Source organism: Tasmannia lanceolata, unplaced genomic scaffold (genome assembly GCF_043159265.1).
Source record: "Tasmannia lanceolata isolate RefF3 unplaced genomic scaffold, GAP_Taslan_0.1 ptg000003l, whole genome shotgun sequence".
In the NCBI taxonomy this organism is placed as follows: Eukaryota; Viridiplantae; Streptophyta; class Magnoliopsida; order Canellales; family Winteraceae; genus Tasmannia; species Tasmannia lanceolata.
The window spans coordinates 4,697,955-4,712,000 of NW_027518680.1; the positions used below are offsets into that span (position 1 = coordinate 4,697,955).

Below are 14,046 nucleotides of genomic sequence, written 5' to 3' on the forward strand. Positions count from 1 at the left end.
AACCTCTGAAAACATTCGTCAGCCGCTTCAACAGGGAGGCTGTCGAATCTAGATCCCTCAGCAGCTACAAACGCGCTTCTCACAGGTGCTAGATCTAATGACTTCCGCCGAGCAGTGGCCCGCCGGAATCCGCATTCTCTAGCAGATCTAATAGCCGGAGCTGAGGAGTATATAGCAGTTGAAGAGACACTGGCGGCCCTGGACTCAAATCGGAGGAGAACCTCTGAGGATAAAAACCCTACCAGGCAGCATAGGGATGACAGGGCCCCCAGAAAAGAAAAGTCCCTGCAGAGGAGGGAAGAGAACTTCACCCCTCTCAACACCTCCCGGAGACACATACTGGTCGCTATCAGTAGTGAAGAGTTCGTGAGGTGGCCGACCAGAATGATCTCCAAGGGAAATAAGAGGGACCAATCAAAGTACTGTCGGTTCCACAGGGACCATAGTCACGACATAGACGAATGTTGGCAGCTCAAGGAAGAAATCGAGCTGCTGATTGGCCGGGGCTATTTGAAAAAGTACGTCCGAAGAGACGGCCACAGACCGGAGCGCAGAGAGAAGAGTCCTCAGGGTCGTAGCCCTCAACGGTCGCAGCCGCCCCCTGCGAAGAACCAATCTCCTCCTCCATCTAGTCCACAACCAGAGGCACACAATTCCCGGCCAAGGGGAGTCATTGGCACAATTAAGGGCGGACCAGCCGCTGGGGGCACATCGTCTGCTGCTCAAAAAGCATATGCACGCCGAGTCAACGCCGTGCACACATGCAGCAAAAAGATGAAGACGAAAAATGAGATCTCCTTTTGAGATACGGATCTCGACAACCTGATACTGCCACACGACGACGCACTGGTCATAACCATGCTCGTCGCAAACTGGGAGTTGAAGAAAATCCTGGTCGACAATGGGAGTTCGGCCGATATTTTGTACTATCATGCTTTCGAGAGAATGATGATAGGTGACGACCGCTTAAGGCCAGCGAACTCCGATCTGTTCGGTTTCTCGGGGGAAGTCGTGAAAATGGAAGGGCAGATTGAACTCCCAGTCCTCGTCGGAGAGCCGCCCTGCCAAGCCTTCGCCATGGTCAACTTCCAAGTAGTGAGGGCCACTTCGGTCTATAATGCTATCTTGGGACGACCCGGGCAGAACTTAATCCGCGCAGTCGCTTCAGCGTATCACCAGAAAATGAAGTTCATAACACCAAACGGCGTGGGTGAGGTCAGAGGAGATCAACCACAGTCCAGGGAGTGCTATGCCATGGCACTCAAAAGGCAAAGATGTATCGGAATCCTTGCCGATTGAACTACCTGATCTGAGAGACGAAGCACAGGTGACTGAACCCGCCGAAGACCTCAGAAAATACTATCAGTAGTAGACCACCCGGCGTGGAAGTGACTTTGTAAATATCTGTTGAATGTGAATGACAGAAGCTCTTTTGCAAATCTCTTCGTACAACTCGGAAACCCAGTTCTCTAAAACTCGGGTCCTCTGGAAACTCAGTTCACTAAAACTCGGGTAATCATTATTTGGAAACCCAGTTCGCTAAAACTCGGGTACTCGCTGCTTGGTTCGCCACGGCTCGTCTCCGCAAAGATCGGGAGCCCACTCCTGATCCGGAACCAGCCTGGATGCAAAAACCAACGCCGCTTGGAAACCCAGTTCACTAAAACTCGGGTACTCATTATTTGGAAACCCAGTTCGCTAAAACTCGGGTACTCATTATTTGGAAACCCACTTCGCTAAAACTTGGGTACTCGCTGCTTGGTTTGCCACGGCTCGTCTCCACCAAGACCGGGAGCGCACTCCTAGTTAGGAACGGGCCCGGGCAGAAAACCAAACCCTTGCGAAAACCCAAGTTCAACAAAATTCAGTTCATCTCAAGCTGAACTGGATATAGCGCAAAGCGCTACAGGACAAAATTCAGTTCATCTCAAGCCGAACTGGATATAGCGCAAAGCGCTACAGGACAAAATTCAGTTCATCTCAAGCCGAACTGGATATAGCACAAAGCGCTACAAGACAAAATTCAGGCCGAACTGACGGCTTGGCCGCCGCACTACTTTTTCAGGCCGAACTGACGGCTTGGCCGCACTGTTATTCCAGGCCGGACTGACGGCTTGGCCGCACTGAATATGACGCGTCCGCTAGAAGACAAAAATCAGATTTTTCGGGCCGAACTGCTTTTACAGGCCGGATTGACAGCTTGGCCACACTGCTTTTCCAGGCCGGACTGACGGCTTGGCCGCACTGCTTCTCCAGGCCGGACTGACGGCTTGGCCGCACTGAATATGACGCGTCCGCTAGATGACAAAAATCAGATTTTTCGGGCCGGACTGACGGCTTGGCCGCACTGCTTTTCCAGGCTAGACTGACGGCTTGGCCGCACTGCTTTCCCAGGCCGGACTGACGGCTTGGCCGAACTGCTTTTCCAGGCCGGACTGACGGCTTGGCTGCACTGCTTTTCCAGGCCGAACAGACGGCTTGGCCGCACTGCTCTTCCAAGCCGGACTGACGGCTTGGCCGAACTGCTTTTCCAGGCCGGACTGACGGCTTAGCTGCACTGCTTTTCCAGGCCGGACTGGATATGATGTGTCTCGCTACACGACAAAAATCAGTCCGGCTTGGGCCGGACTGGATATGACGCGTCTCGCTACATGACAAAAAATCAGTCCGGCCCAAGCCGGACTGGGTGAGACCGGACTGACAAATTCCGGACTGACTCCTAGACCGGAGTGACAAATTCCGGAGTGACTCCCAGGCCAGACTGACAAATTCCGGACTGACTCTCAAGCCGGACTGACAAATTCCGGACTGACTCCCAGGTCGGACTGACAAATTCCGGACTGATTCTCTAGCCGGACTGATAAATTCCGGACTGACTCCCAGGCCGGACTGACAAATTTTGGACTGATTCTCAAGCTGGACTGACAAATTCCGGACTGATTCTCAAGCCGGACTGACAAATTCCGAACTGACTCCCAGACCGGACTGATAAATTCCGGACTGACTCCCAGGCCGGACTGACTAATTCCGGACTGATTCTCAAGCCGAACTGACAAATTCTAGACTGATTCTCAAGTCGAACTGACAAATTCCGAACTGACTCCCAGACCGGACTTACAAATTCTGGACTGACTCTCAGGCCGGACTGACAAATTCCGGACTCATTTCCAGTAAATTTCCGGACTCATTTCCAGCAGATTTCTGGACTCATTTCCAGTAGATTTCCGGACTCATTTTGAGTAAATTTCCAGACTCATTTCCAGTAGATTTCCGGACTCATTTTCAGTAAATTTCCGGACTCATTTCCAGCAGATTTTCGAACTCATTTCCAGTAGATTTCCGGACTCATTTTCAATAAATTTCCGAACTCATTTCCAGTAAATTTCCGGACTCATTTCCAGCAGATTTCCGGACTCATTTCCAATTCCGCCTATTCAGGAACGTAACCACACTTCCCCAAGTCACTACAATGACTTGGAGAACTGGGGGGGGGGGGGGGCAACTGATGGGGTATAAAAATAGCAGCCTGTAGTAGGCCGACACCTGTCCCGGAGTAGGGGAACTCCAGCCTCTAGTAGGCCACCACCTGACCTGAAGTAGGTGAACTCCAGCCTATTACAGGCCACCACCTGTCCTGGAGTAGGTGAACTCCAGCCTATCACAGGCTACCACCTGTCCTGGAGTAGGTAAACTCCAGCCTCTAGCAGGCCACCACCTGTCCTGGAGTAGGTGAACTCCAGCCTATCACAGGCCACCACCTGTCCTGGAGTAGGTGAGTTCCAGCCTATAGCAAGCTGTCATCTGCCCTTAGGTGGGCAACCCCACGTCATCAACTCTCCCTCTATAAAAGGAGGTTCAAAGTTCAAACCAAGGGTAATGAAAAAACTTCCTCCCCTCCAAAAACTCTTAAGTTAGCTCTGCACTCCTGCTCATATACTGACTTGAGTGTCGAAGGGCCTGTCCGGAGTAACACCCGGGTTGGTCTTCTGACCTCGTTTGCTTCTGTGCAGAACACAGCCACTTCATTTCAATCCCGCCGAACTCGACTCCTTCACTTCGGTTCCTCTGGTCATCCAGCTCAGCCCTTACGTCACTGCCGTACCTGTTACCGATTTTCGGTCTAACAACATGAAATTATCATATAGATTAAAAGATGGTCATATATATGGAACCCAGGAACTTCCAACAGTTTCTGCCACTCTATTTTGAAGAATAGTTCAAACTATTAAACATTTGTACTGAATTAACTAACATTTCTATACTTCCTATTTTTCTTATGCAAAATTAGCCAAAACAATCTCCACAAAAAAGGTTTATCATTGAATTCTCTGTTACATGTTTTAGCTGCTATCTTCTCTTTCCTTGACTTTGCATCATCGCTTCGACATTCAAAGGCAGAAGAAAACAAGAAAGAGACTTAAACTCCACAGGCTGCCCGGCTTCTCTGTGAGAGCAATCAATCACCAGCGATATACACAGCAACGGTCGCGGTGGCGAGCAATGAAAAGTCTAGAAGAGTTGAATGTATCAACATCCACTTCCAAAACAAGGAAAGCACATCTCATTTAACATGTCATTTCAGTATTAATTTTATGAGAATTTATATGGACTTGGTCAAACACTAGCCAATTCTCACAGGAGTCTTAATCTGGGCCAATATTCAGACTTTTGGAAGCTGCCAAGATACATTCAAGCCTAAAATCTGAATCATGACTTTTCATTGCTCACCACTGTTGTAAATTTTGCGGGTACTGTTGTTGACAAAAACAGAAACTTGTTGCTTCAAGGCGTGATATCACTTTCCTTAAGACAAGATTCGCCCCCACTAGTAGTGTGCAAAGGGGATCCGCGAATTGCCTCCAAGATACAATGAAGCCTAGTAGGGAAGCCCTACTAATGTTTGATGACGCGTAGCACTAGCGGAATCAAACCCGAAATGCCCTTCCGAAATTTCAAGCCTTAGAGAAATTTCTAGATAATGTTTCTGCAGAAAAACAGTATCTAGAACAGTAAACAAAAGAAAAACAGTATATAGAAATACTTGGGGATTTTGTAGGAGTGTAGAAGAGAGTGTAAAGTCTGTCAGAATTGCCAATTAGTTTTCTATCTGAAATGACTGAAGTTTGCACATTTTTATAGACAATCTGGTGTCTTTTCAGTGTGAAAACACCTCTACAGGGCACCTTTCCAGAATGTTTGAAATCTGACCGTTAGATCGCACCCATTGATATTGAATGGTCCTGATCGATTCTAGAGGTGACTGTTGGTTTGAGTAAAACCTCTCTCCAACCCAGTCATTGTTAGATCAACCATCTATGGTGTGGATCGCACCCCCTTGGCACATGACCGTTGGGGGAAGGGACACAACCCATTTGATCACACCCTTTGACCGTTGGAGTCATGGGCCCGTTGGGCCGATCGTTAGGCCCGAACCGAAACGGGCCCACCGTTAGGCCCGAACCGAAGCCCAATCCAACTGAACCATTCGGCCTGATGGGCCTGCGAACCATTTGACCCACCCATCCGACCGGTCCACCTTTATCTTGATCCAACGGTGTAGATCAAATCAGGAAAAAATTAAAGGCTCCAATCGCTCCTCGCGACGTGCAAAGTGCGCCTAAAAAAGCACCAATAAAGCGCACTATAGCCCATTGCCCACGCCGTGCGAGTGTGCGAACGGTGCGTTGCACCGTCCCGCGGGTCCAACCATGGGTTCAACCCAATGTGCAATCAACAAGAGTTAGAAAAGGTAGTGCTTTATAAGCCCTTCTCTTTCTTTTCTCCCATCCGGTACGAGACTATCTTTTCAACTACACTTCTACATCCTTTTGTAAAAGCAAATATTTCCAAGAAAACATTTTCTTTTTCCCAAACGCTTTTGATAAAACATTTTCCAAAACACTAAAACATGTAATATACATGATTTTGAAAATGCAAAATCACTAACAACCACCGCTTGACTTTCGGAAACTGCCCAATTGTTCCTTCCATCTATATTATCTAATCCATTCCCTCTCATTTGGCATCACTTTATCTTCCCACAATGGCTGCATTCCCTAAATTTATGCTGTTACAACTACTACTAGCTATTTCTTTCCAAGCCCCTGATGCTCAGACTCAAGCAGCAAACATAAAGTTGGGTTCCACCCTCCTTGCTGGAACCACTTCCTCTTGGCTCTCTCCTTCTAGGGATTTCGCATTTGGGTTTTACAATCTAACAGAGAATCTCTTCCTCGCCGGCATCTGGTTCCACAAGATCCCAGAGAAAACACTTGTCTGGTCAGCAAACAGGGACCAGCCAGTGCAAATTGGATCAACAATCGAGCTAACTCGTGGAGGTAACCTTGTTATCAAAGACCCACAAGGAACAGATAATTTATTGATATATAATGGAACCTCTGCAGATTCAGCATCCATGCAAGATGATGGCAATTTCGTGGTGATGGACTCTGGTTTTACTGTTGTATGGCAAAGCTTTGAACACCCAACAGACACTATCTTACCAGGCCAAACTCTGATTGCGAACGATAAGCTCATCTCCAATTTTAATGGAACTGCTAACTACTCGGCTGGAAGATTTATGCTGCTGATGCAGCATGATGGCAATCTTCTTCTCAATAGCCAATATGCAGATCGTGCGTACTGGTTCAGTAGTTCATACCCAAAAGAAAACAGTACTCTGGTTTTCAACCAGAGCACCATGCTCTTGTATGTCTTAAACGGAACACGTATTGACCGCTCTCTAACAGATGGTGAAAAGCTACCTATACCACTCGGAGATTACTACTATAGAGCAACGATCGATGATGGTGGCAATTTCCAGCAATACAGTTACAGGAAAGGCAACGCTAGTGGTGCAGGGAATTGGTCGATGGTGTGGCGTCCATTTGACGATCCCTGCACTACCTATGGTCTTTGTAGACAGTATGGCTACTGTGTTTTGGATCAGAATCAGAAAGCGAGCTGCCATTGCCTACAAGGATTCTCTCAGGTAGAACCAAACGACCCTTTCAAAGGGTGCTACCCAGACTTTGTGCCAAAAAGTTGCCAAGAGTATACCTCGAGAATGAATTTTGAAGTAGTTCGAATAAATGAAGCTGATTTTCCAAACGACGGCTTTGCAGATCTCGAAAGATTAACAGGTGCAGATGCAGATAGCTGTGAAAAGGCAGTCATGGAGGATTGTTTCTGCATGGCTGCTGTCTTAGACTCTGGAATCTGTATGAAGAAAAGGATGCCTCTATTAAATGGTAGGCAGGGCACTATTGCCAGTGGAAAACTAGCTTTCGTAAAGGTGCCACTGAGAAACCATACGTCTTCAAGTGATAGTAACGGAAAGGAGAATCGTTCTTGGGCTCTAGGAGCAGGGCTTATAACAAGCACCATTTTTGCTCTTCTGTTTGCAGCCCTCACTATCTACTGTTATTATGTTGCTCAGAAACAAAGATCAATGAAACCCTCCACTAATGATATGGTGGAGATTAACCTGAAGGCATTTACATTTCGAGAATTGCATGAAGCAACCGATGGGTTTACCCAGAGCCTAGGACGAGGAGGTTTCGGGACGGTTTACAGCGGAATTCTAATGTCATACGGAAAACCAATCGGAATTGCCGTGAAGCAACTAGAGAAGGTGATGGAACAAGGCGAGAAAGAATTCATGACAGAGCTGAGGGTAATTGGTCGGACCCATCACAAGAATCTGGTTCAATTGTTGGGTTTCTGCAACGAGGATAGTCATAGGCTTTTGGTTTATGAATTAATGAAAAATGGCTCTTTATCCAGCTTTCTCTTCAGAAAAGTGGAAAGACCCAGCTGGGGCCATAGAGCAGAAGTAGCGCTTGGTGTTGCTAGAGGCTTGTTGTACTTGCACGAAGAATGTGAGACTCAAATAATCCACTGTGATATAAAGCCCCAGAATGTCCTACTTGATGATCAGTACACTGCTAAGATTGCCGATTTTGGCTTGGCAAAGCTCCTGTTGAAAGACCAGACTCGAACCAGCACCAATGTTCGAGGGACAATGGGGTATATGGCACCAGAATGGCTTAAGAATGCCCCTGTAACAGCAAAAGTGGACATTTACAGCTTTGGGATCATGTTGCTTGAGATAATTTGCTGTAGGAGGCACATAGAGTTGGACCGGGTCGAAGAAGAGACTGATGATGAAGACTTGTTTATAACAGACTGGATTCTGAGTTGTATGAGGGCTGGAGACCTAGACAGGGTGATAGCAGAAGATAAGGAAGCATTGGATGATTTCAAAAGGTTTGAAAGAATGGCCCTTGTAGGATTATGGTGTGTTAACCCTGACCCAACTCTGCGACCGTCTATCAAAAGAGTGATGCAGATGTTAGAAGGAACATCCGAAGTTGGCATTCCCCCTCTCTTATCAGTGATTGACACAGGTGCATCCCAGCCGAGATCTCAAAATCAATGATCGGGCAAAGTAGAACTCTCAAATCAACCAACAAATGGCACAGATCGACAATCAAGCACGAGATGATGCCAGATCATATTACCCGAAGGCCGATCGTCCCTAGATCATCCAAATATCAGATGACGTTACAATCGACGGTCCTTGTTCTCCAAGGTCCCAAGGATCCGAAATTATTGGTTTATTTTAGTTTGTTTTATTTGAAGATTTCTTAGTGGTTGAAAACTTTTGTTTTAGTTCCTTTAGGACATTTGGATTATTTTTTTTGAGTTGGTCGTCTATAGCTAGCTTAGGTTAAGGAGAATTTGAGGCTTTTAGGAATATTTACATGAGTCGGACAAATTTTGTCCTTTTGCTTTTCTAGTTTAAGTAGAATTAGGAAGTTTAGTTGGTGGAGAACTTTGCCCTGGCATGTTCTATAAATACTGTAAAACGTTTTATCATGAATGAGCTATGAAATAAAGTGTTCGAATTAGGAATTTGTTCCTTTTATCTTCCCTCTTTCCTCTTGGATTGAATTTGCAAAGTGTTGTTTTCTTCTTCCTTCCTCATCAAATTCTAAGTGCTTGACTGGTTTGCAACATCTAATTCAATTGAAACCTTCTTGTGATTGTGAAACCGTATAACCACCCCTTTTGTTTCTGTTTGCTTTTGCCGCAACCCACAACCAGTTCCCATCTTACATTCATATCCTTAAAACCTTGGTTTCCATTAGACGACTCCAGACCACCATGCCAGCAACCAACACCCTCTATTCTTGCTGCAGCTTCTGAACAAGAACTCATCCACAAAACATCCCTTAACACCCTTGACTTACGGGCAAAGAGCACAGAAGAACCCAAGTCTTCGGAAATATTAGAGTGCCACTAGTCACAAAGCAAGCCAAAAAAAGGTCCCGTTCTTATCTCTGATGCGTGTAATAGTGCAGCCAAAGCTATGAATACCGATAAAAATGAGTGTCATTATCAAGGTTGGTGATGGTATTAGGATAAGATGGGATTTCAATCAAAAGAGGGTGCAATGATCAATTCTAGGGATGGCTAATTAGGATAAGTCTAATCAAAGCACTGGGCAGTAACTGAACAATTGCTTTGAAATGTTGGACTTTGGTATTGGCTGGATGGATGTGACGTATTGGAAAAGCATCCAAAAAGTTAAAGGTGCTTTTAAAAATTGCAGGAAGCTGGAGACATGTGGAAAAGTTGAAAAGTATGCTAAAAATGCATTTAATATGTCTAACACGTGCTTTAAACATTCTCTTAAAAAAATACAGTTTTGAGCCTCGGAGCCACGAAATGGCTTTCCCCAAGATTGCCTAGCACGAAATTATACGTATTTTTTCACGTTGCAAAAAGCAACAAGATAGTATCAGAAAATTATTACCAAGTTGATGGTGATGACATGAAATTATCATATATATGATTAAAAGATGGTCATATCTACGGAACCCTGGAATTTCCAACAGTTTCTGCTACTCTATTTTGAATAATAGTTCAAAGTATTACCTCCATTTGAGCAATGATAGAATGAAGGGCGCCCTTGCAAAAACCAGCTTCAAGGGCGCCCCCATTGGCCAGTTTTAAGGAGGCATCCACTTTTGTCCGGGCCACTTTACTGAAAACTGACCAATGGGGGCGCCATTGAAGCTGGTTTTGGCAAGGGCGCCCTTCATTCAATCATTTCTCATTTTTACTGAATTAGCTAACATTTCTACTTTTGTTTTCATGACCATCTTGGTCATGGCTGTATTTTAATGAAATCTCATCATTTCAAAAAATATATATATATATATTAGCTAATATTTCTATACTTGAATCATTTTTCGGTGGGTAAAATTAGCAAAACAATCTCAGCAACAAATGGTTTATCCTTGAATTCTTTGTTTCATGTGGTTGGTGTTGAGTTTCTGATCACATCCAAATTACCTTTTAACTGAAGTCATCACTTTCCACGACATTGCACATGGCAGAAGAAACCACGAAAGAGACTGAACTCCACAGCCTGCCCGTGGCATTCTTCCACATCTCATTTTCACATGTCATTTCAGAATTCATTTTATGAACTGGGCAAAACACTAGCCAATTTGGCTACGGAACGTTGCTTGCGCAGGGGCTCCTGCGTAGCGCATTAGAATACACTAAAAGCAAGGGGTGTGGCAATATCAATTCTGTGGTGTAATATTTTTTACACCCCATGTTTGATATTTCCACGCCCCCTGTTTCCTCTTTATTTTAGGGCGTTGCGTAGGAACCTCCTGCGCAACTTTGCGCAGCCAACCTCCCCACTCGTTTTGGCATCAGTTTATCTCCCCACAATGGCTGTACTCCGTAAATTTATACTGTTACTACTACTAGCTATTTCTTTCCTTGCCCCAAATGTTCAGACTCAAGCAGCAAACATAAGTTTGGGTTCACCCTCCTTGCTGAAAACACTTTCTGTTGGCCTAAAATCGGTAACAGATACGGCAGTGACGTAAGAGCTGAGCTGGAGGACCCGAGAAGCAGAAGTGAAGGAGCTGAGTCCTGCACAAGAGTAAACGAGGTCAGAAGACCAACCCGGAGTCGTTACTCCGGACAGGCCCTTCGACACTCAAGTCAGTATGAGCAGGAGTGCAGAGCGAGTTTTCAGGAGTTGGTTGAGAAGTTATTACCCATTGATCTGAGCCCTGAAAGGCCTTTTATAGAGGGAAACCTGAGGTGGTTGGATTACCTACCTCAGGACAGGTGTCGGCCTCTTACTGGTTTGAGTTTACCTACTCTTAGGTAATTACCAAACTACCCCTGGGCCGACGCTGGATTTGTGGTGGGCCATCCTGGAGCCACGTGTCAACAGCTAAGTGGCTGTTGTTTTTCATACCCCATCAGTTGCCCCCCAGTTCTCCAAGTCATTGTAGTGATTTGGGGAAGTGTGGTGAGTTACATTCCTGAACAGGAGGAGTCTGTCTGGCGAAGCCGTTCGTCCGGCCCGCGGAATCAGTCCGGAAATTTCGTCTGTCCGGCCTGGGAATCAGTCCGGAAAATCTGTCTGTCCATCCTGGAAATCAGTCCGGAAATTTCGTCTGTCCGGCCTGGAAATCAGTCCGGAAATTTCCTCTGTCCGGCCTGGGAATCAGTCCGGAAATTCTGTCTGTCCGTCCGGCCTGGGAATCAGTCCGGAAATCTGTCTGTCCGGCCTGGAAATCAGTCCGGAAATTCTGTCTGTCCGGCCTGGGATTCAGTCCGAAAATTTCGTCTGCCCGGCCTGGGCCAGACTAATTTTTGTCGGCTGACGAATGCGCTATATCCTGTCCGGCTTGGGCCGAACTGATTTTTGTCGCGTAGCGAATGCGCGATATCCTGTCCGGCTTGGGCCGGACTGATCTTTGTCGCGTAGCGGATGCGTCATATCCTGTCCGGCTTGGGCCGGACAGATTTTTGTCGCGTAGCGGATGCGCCATATCATGTCCGGCTTGGGCCGGACAGATTTTTGTCGTCTAGCGAATGCGCCATATTCTGTCCGGCTTGGGCCGGACAGATTTTCTTGACGGGCACAATCGCTTTAGAAGCTAATCTCTACACGAGCACCTTACGGATGTCCCTTAGCCCCTTGGAGATACGCGCGTATTTGCTTACGCTCTTGCCTCGAAGTGTGTGTCCGTCATTAATGAAAGACACGTGGCACCATACAAGGGCCCTCGAAGTGCGTGCCCTTCATTAAATGCGAACCGCCTTAAGCCAAGGCCTATAAGAAGAGGTTTTTACCCTTCATTTCTCACTTTTCACTTTTTACTTCCGCCTTTCTTCTTTCCGCTTTTTGCTCTGCCTGTTCGGCTCGTGTAGCTCGGGTAGCTCGTGGTTGTGATCATCTGCGGATTGGGAGCTTTCTGTTCTGACCGGTAATCTTCTTGAGCGCGTCTTTTATTCGTTTCTTTTCCTGCGTTCAGTCCTGTAGTAACTCTAGCTCTGAGTCTGGTTCGAAGTCCGGTTCAGGGAAGTTCTCTTCCAGTAGCTCAGGGTCTAGTTTGTCGGGGAGGATCCAAAGTAATCCAACCAGGACTCCCGGGCCAAAAATGGCAAGTCCCGATGTTAGTGTAGAAATCGTAGATAGTGAGGACGAGGTGATTTTCGATCTGAACACCACTCCGCTCCCAATGGATAGTTATCTCCGAGCAGAGGCGAGTGTTGGTAGTGACGCTGCCGCGGCGTCCACAACATTCCTCCCGAGCCGGGCCGTTGAGGTCGTAGCTAGGGCCAGGATGGATGCCAATCCCCAGTACAACATCCGGGCTCTTTACGAGGAGAACATCCTTGATGAGTCCAGGCTGGGAGACATTAGGGATAGGTACATTATTCCCCTAAGGTTCGGGCTGAGGGTCGTCATAGAGGGAGATAGGGCTTGCAACGAAAGCTCCGACGTCTGTATGACGACGAGTCTTTAAGGGCCGGGCTCAGGTTCCCTCTGCACCCAATCTTCACCGCGGTCCTTCAATATTACGGGTTGGCTCCGGCTCAGGTAGCGCCAAACTCGTGGAGGACGCTGACCCGTTTCATATACCTGGTCCAGGGCCGGCTTCAGAGAAGTTTGTCTGTGCCGTTGTTCCACACGTGTGCGCACTTGAAGAGGCATAAGGACGGAGGTTGGATTTACATTAGCCAGCGCCACGAGGTGAAAATGATCACTGACATTCCCTCTTCCATACACTTATGGAAGAACAGGTTCTTCGACGTTGAGGATAAGGAGTCCACCGAGCCTTGGCCGGTTCCTCTAAAATGGGACACCCCAGATACAGTTGCGATGAGCTGCAAGCCACTCCTTGAGGGCGAGGATATGAGAACGTTCGCCCTAGTCCGTGAGGAGCTGGACCGTGAGTGCCTCATTCATTGTGCGGAATTCTCTGGGGAAGAGGTTCTAGTCAGGCTTGGCCTTAGTACTGCGACCCCGGCACGTATGTGGCTAATCTTGCTTTAAACTCCTTTTCCTCATTTTTGCTTGTGATCGGTTTGTTCGTTCATGTTGACTTTCAGAGATGCAGAAACAGTCAAAGATGGAGAGAGTGTGGCAAGGAACGTTTGGAAGGGCCCAGCAGGGCCAGAAAAGGAAAGCCGCCGAGATTTCGAGTCCTGCTCCTACCCGGGACACGCCGCCCCCCAAAGGCAAGACTACAGTGAAGCTGGTCGGCGCCTACGGCCGAGGAGCAGGGTCTTCAAAGTCGGGTGGAACATCCGCTGGAGCCCGTCCTCCCCCGGCGAGGTCCGGAGATAATGTTTTTCGGCCCAACTGGGCCGTTCAGAAAAGCGACTCCGGCCTTGGTGAGAGCCGGGTAGGAGTGGAGATCGTCACTAAGGGTCTCCTCAACAAGGACAAGCTCCAGGTTCTGAACGAACCTCCAGCTGCAGCCGACGAGGCCATATTTTCTTCCCTTTACCAGGTAAGATGGCCCGTGTGTTTGCTTGTTTTGATTTTTGTTTTGCTTTCTTGTGTTAACACTTGTTTGCCTGCAGATTGGATTGTATTGCAGCGACTTTCGGGAGAAGAGTAAGAAGTTTTCCGAGGCCATAACCAAGTCTGAGGAGGAGAGCGGGCAGCTGATGAAGGAGGCGGAAGAGCTCCAAAGGTCCATCGGACAGAGG

General features: G+C 47.2%; 1 protein-coding gene across 1 annotated transcript; it reads left to right on the forward strand.

The window, feature by feature from the left end:
• Nucleotides 1-5,987: 5,987 nt before the first annotated feature.
• Nucleotides 5,988-8,934, forward strand: LOC143848557 (G-type lectin S-receptor-like serine/threonine-protein kinase LECRK4). Its single transcript, XM_077357516.1, has one exon. It carries the CDS (start codon nt 6,044-6,046, stop codon nt 8,438-8,440), a length of 2,397 nt encoding a protein of 798 aa, XP_077213631.1. The 5' UTR covers nt 5,988-6,043; the 3' UTR covers nt 8,441-8,934.
• Nucleotides 8,935-14,046: the final 5,112 nt, after the last annotated feature.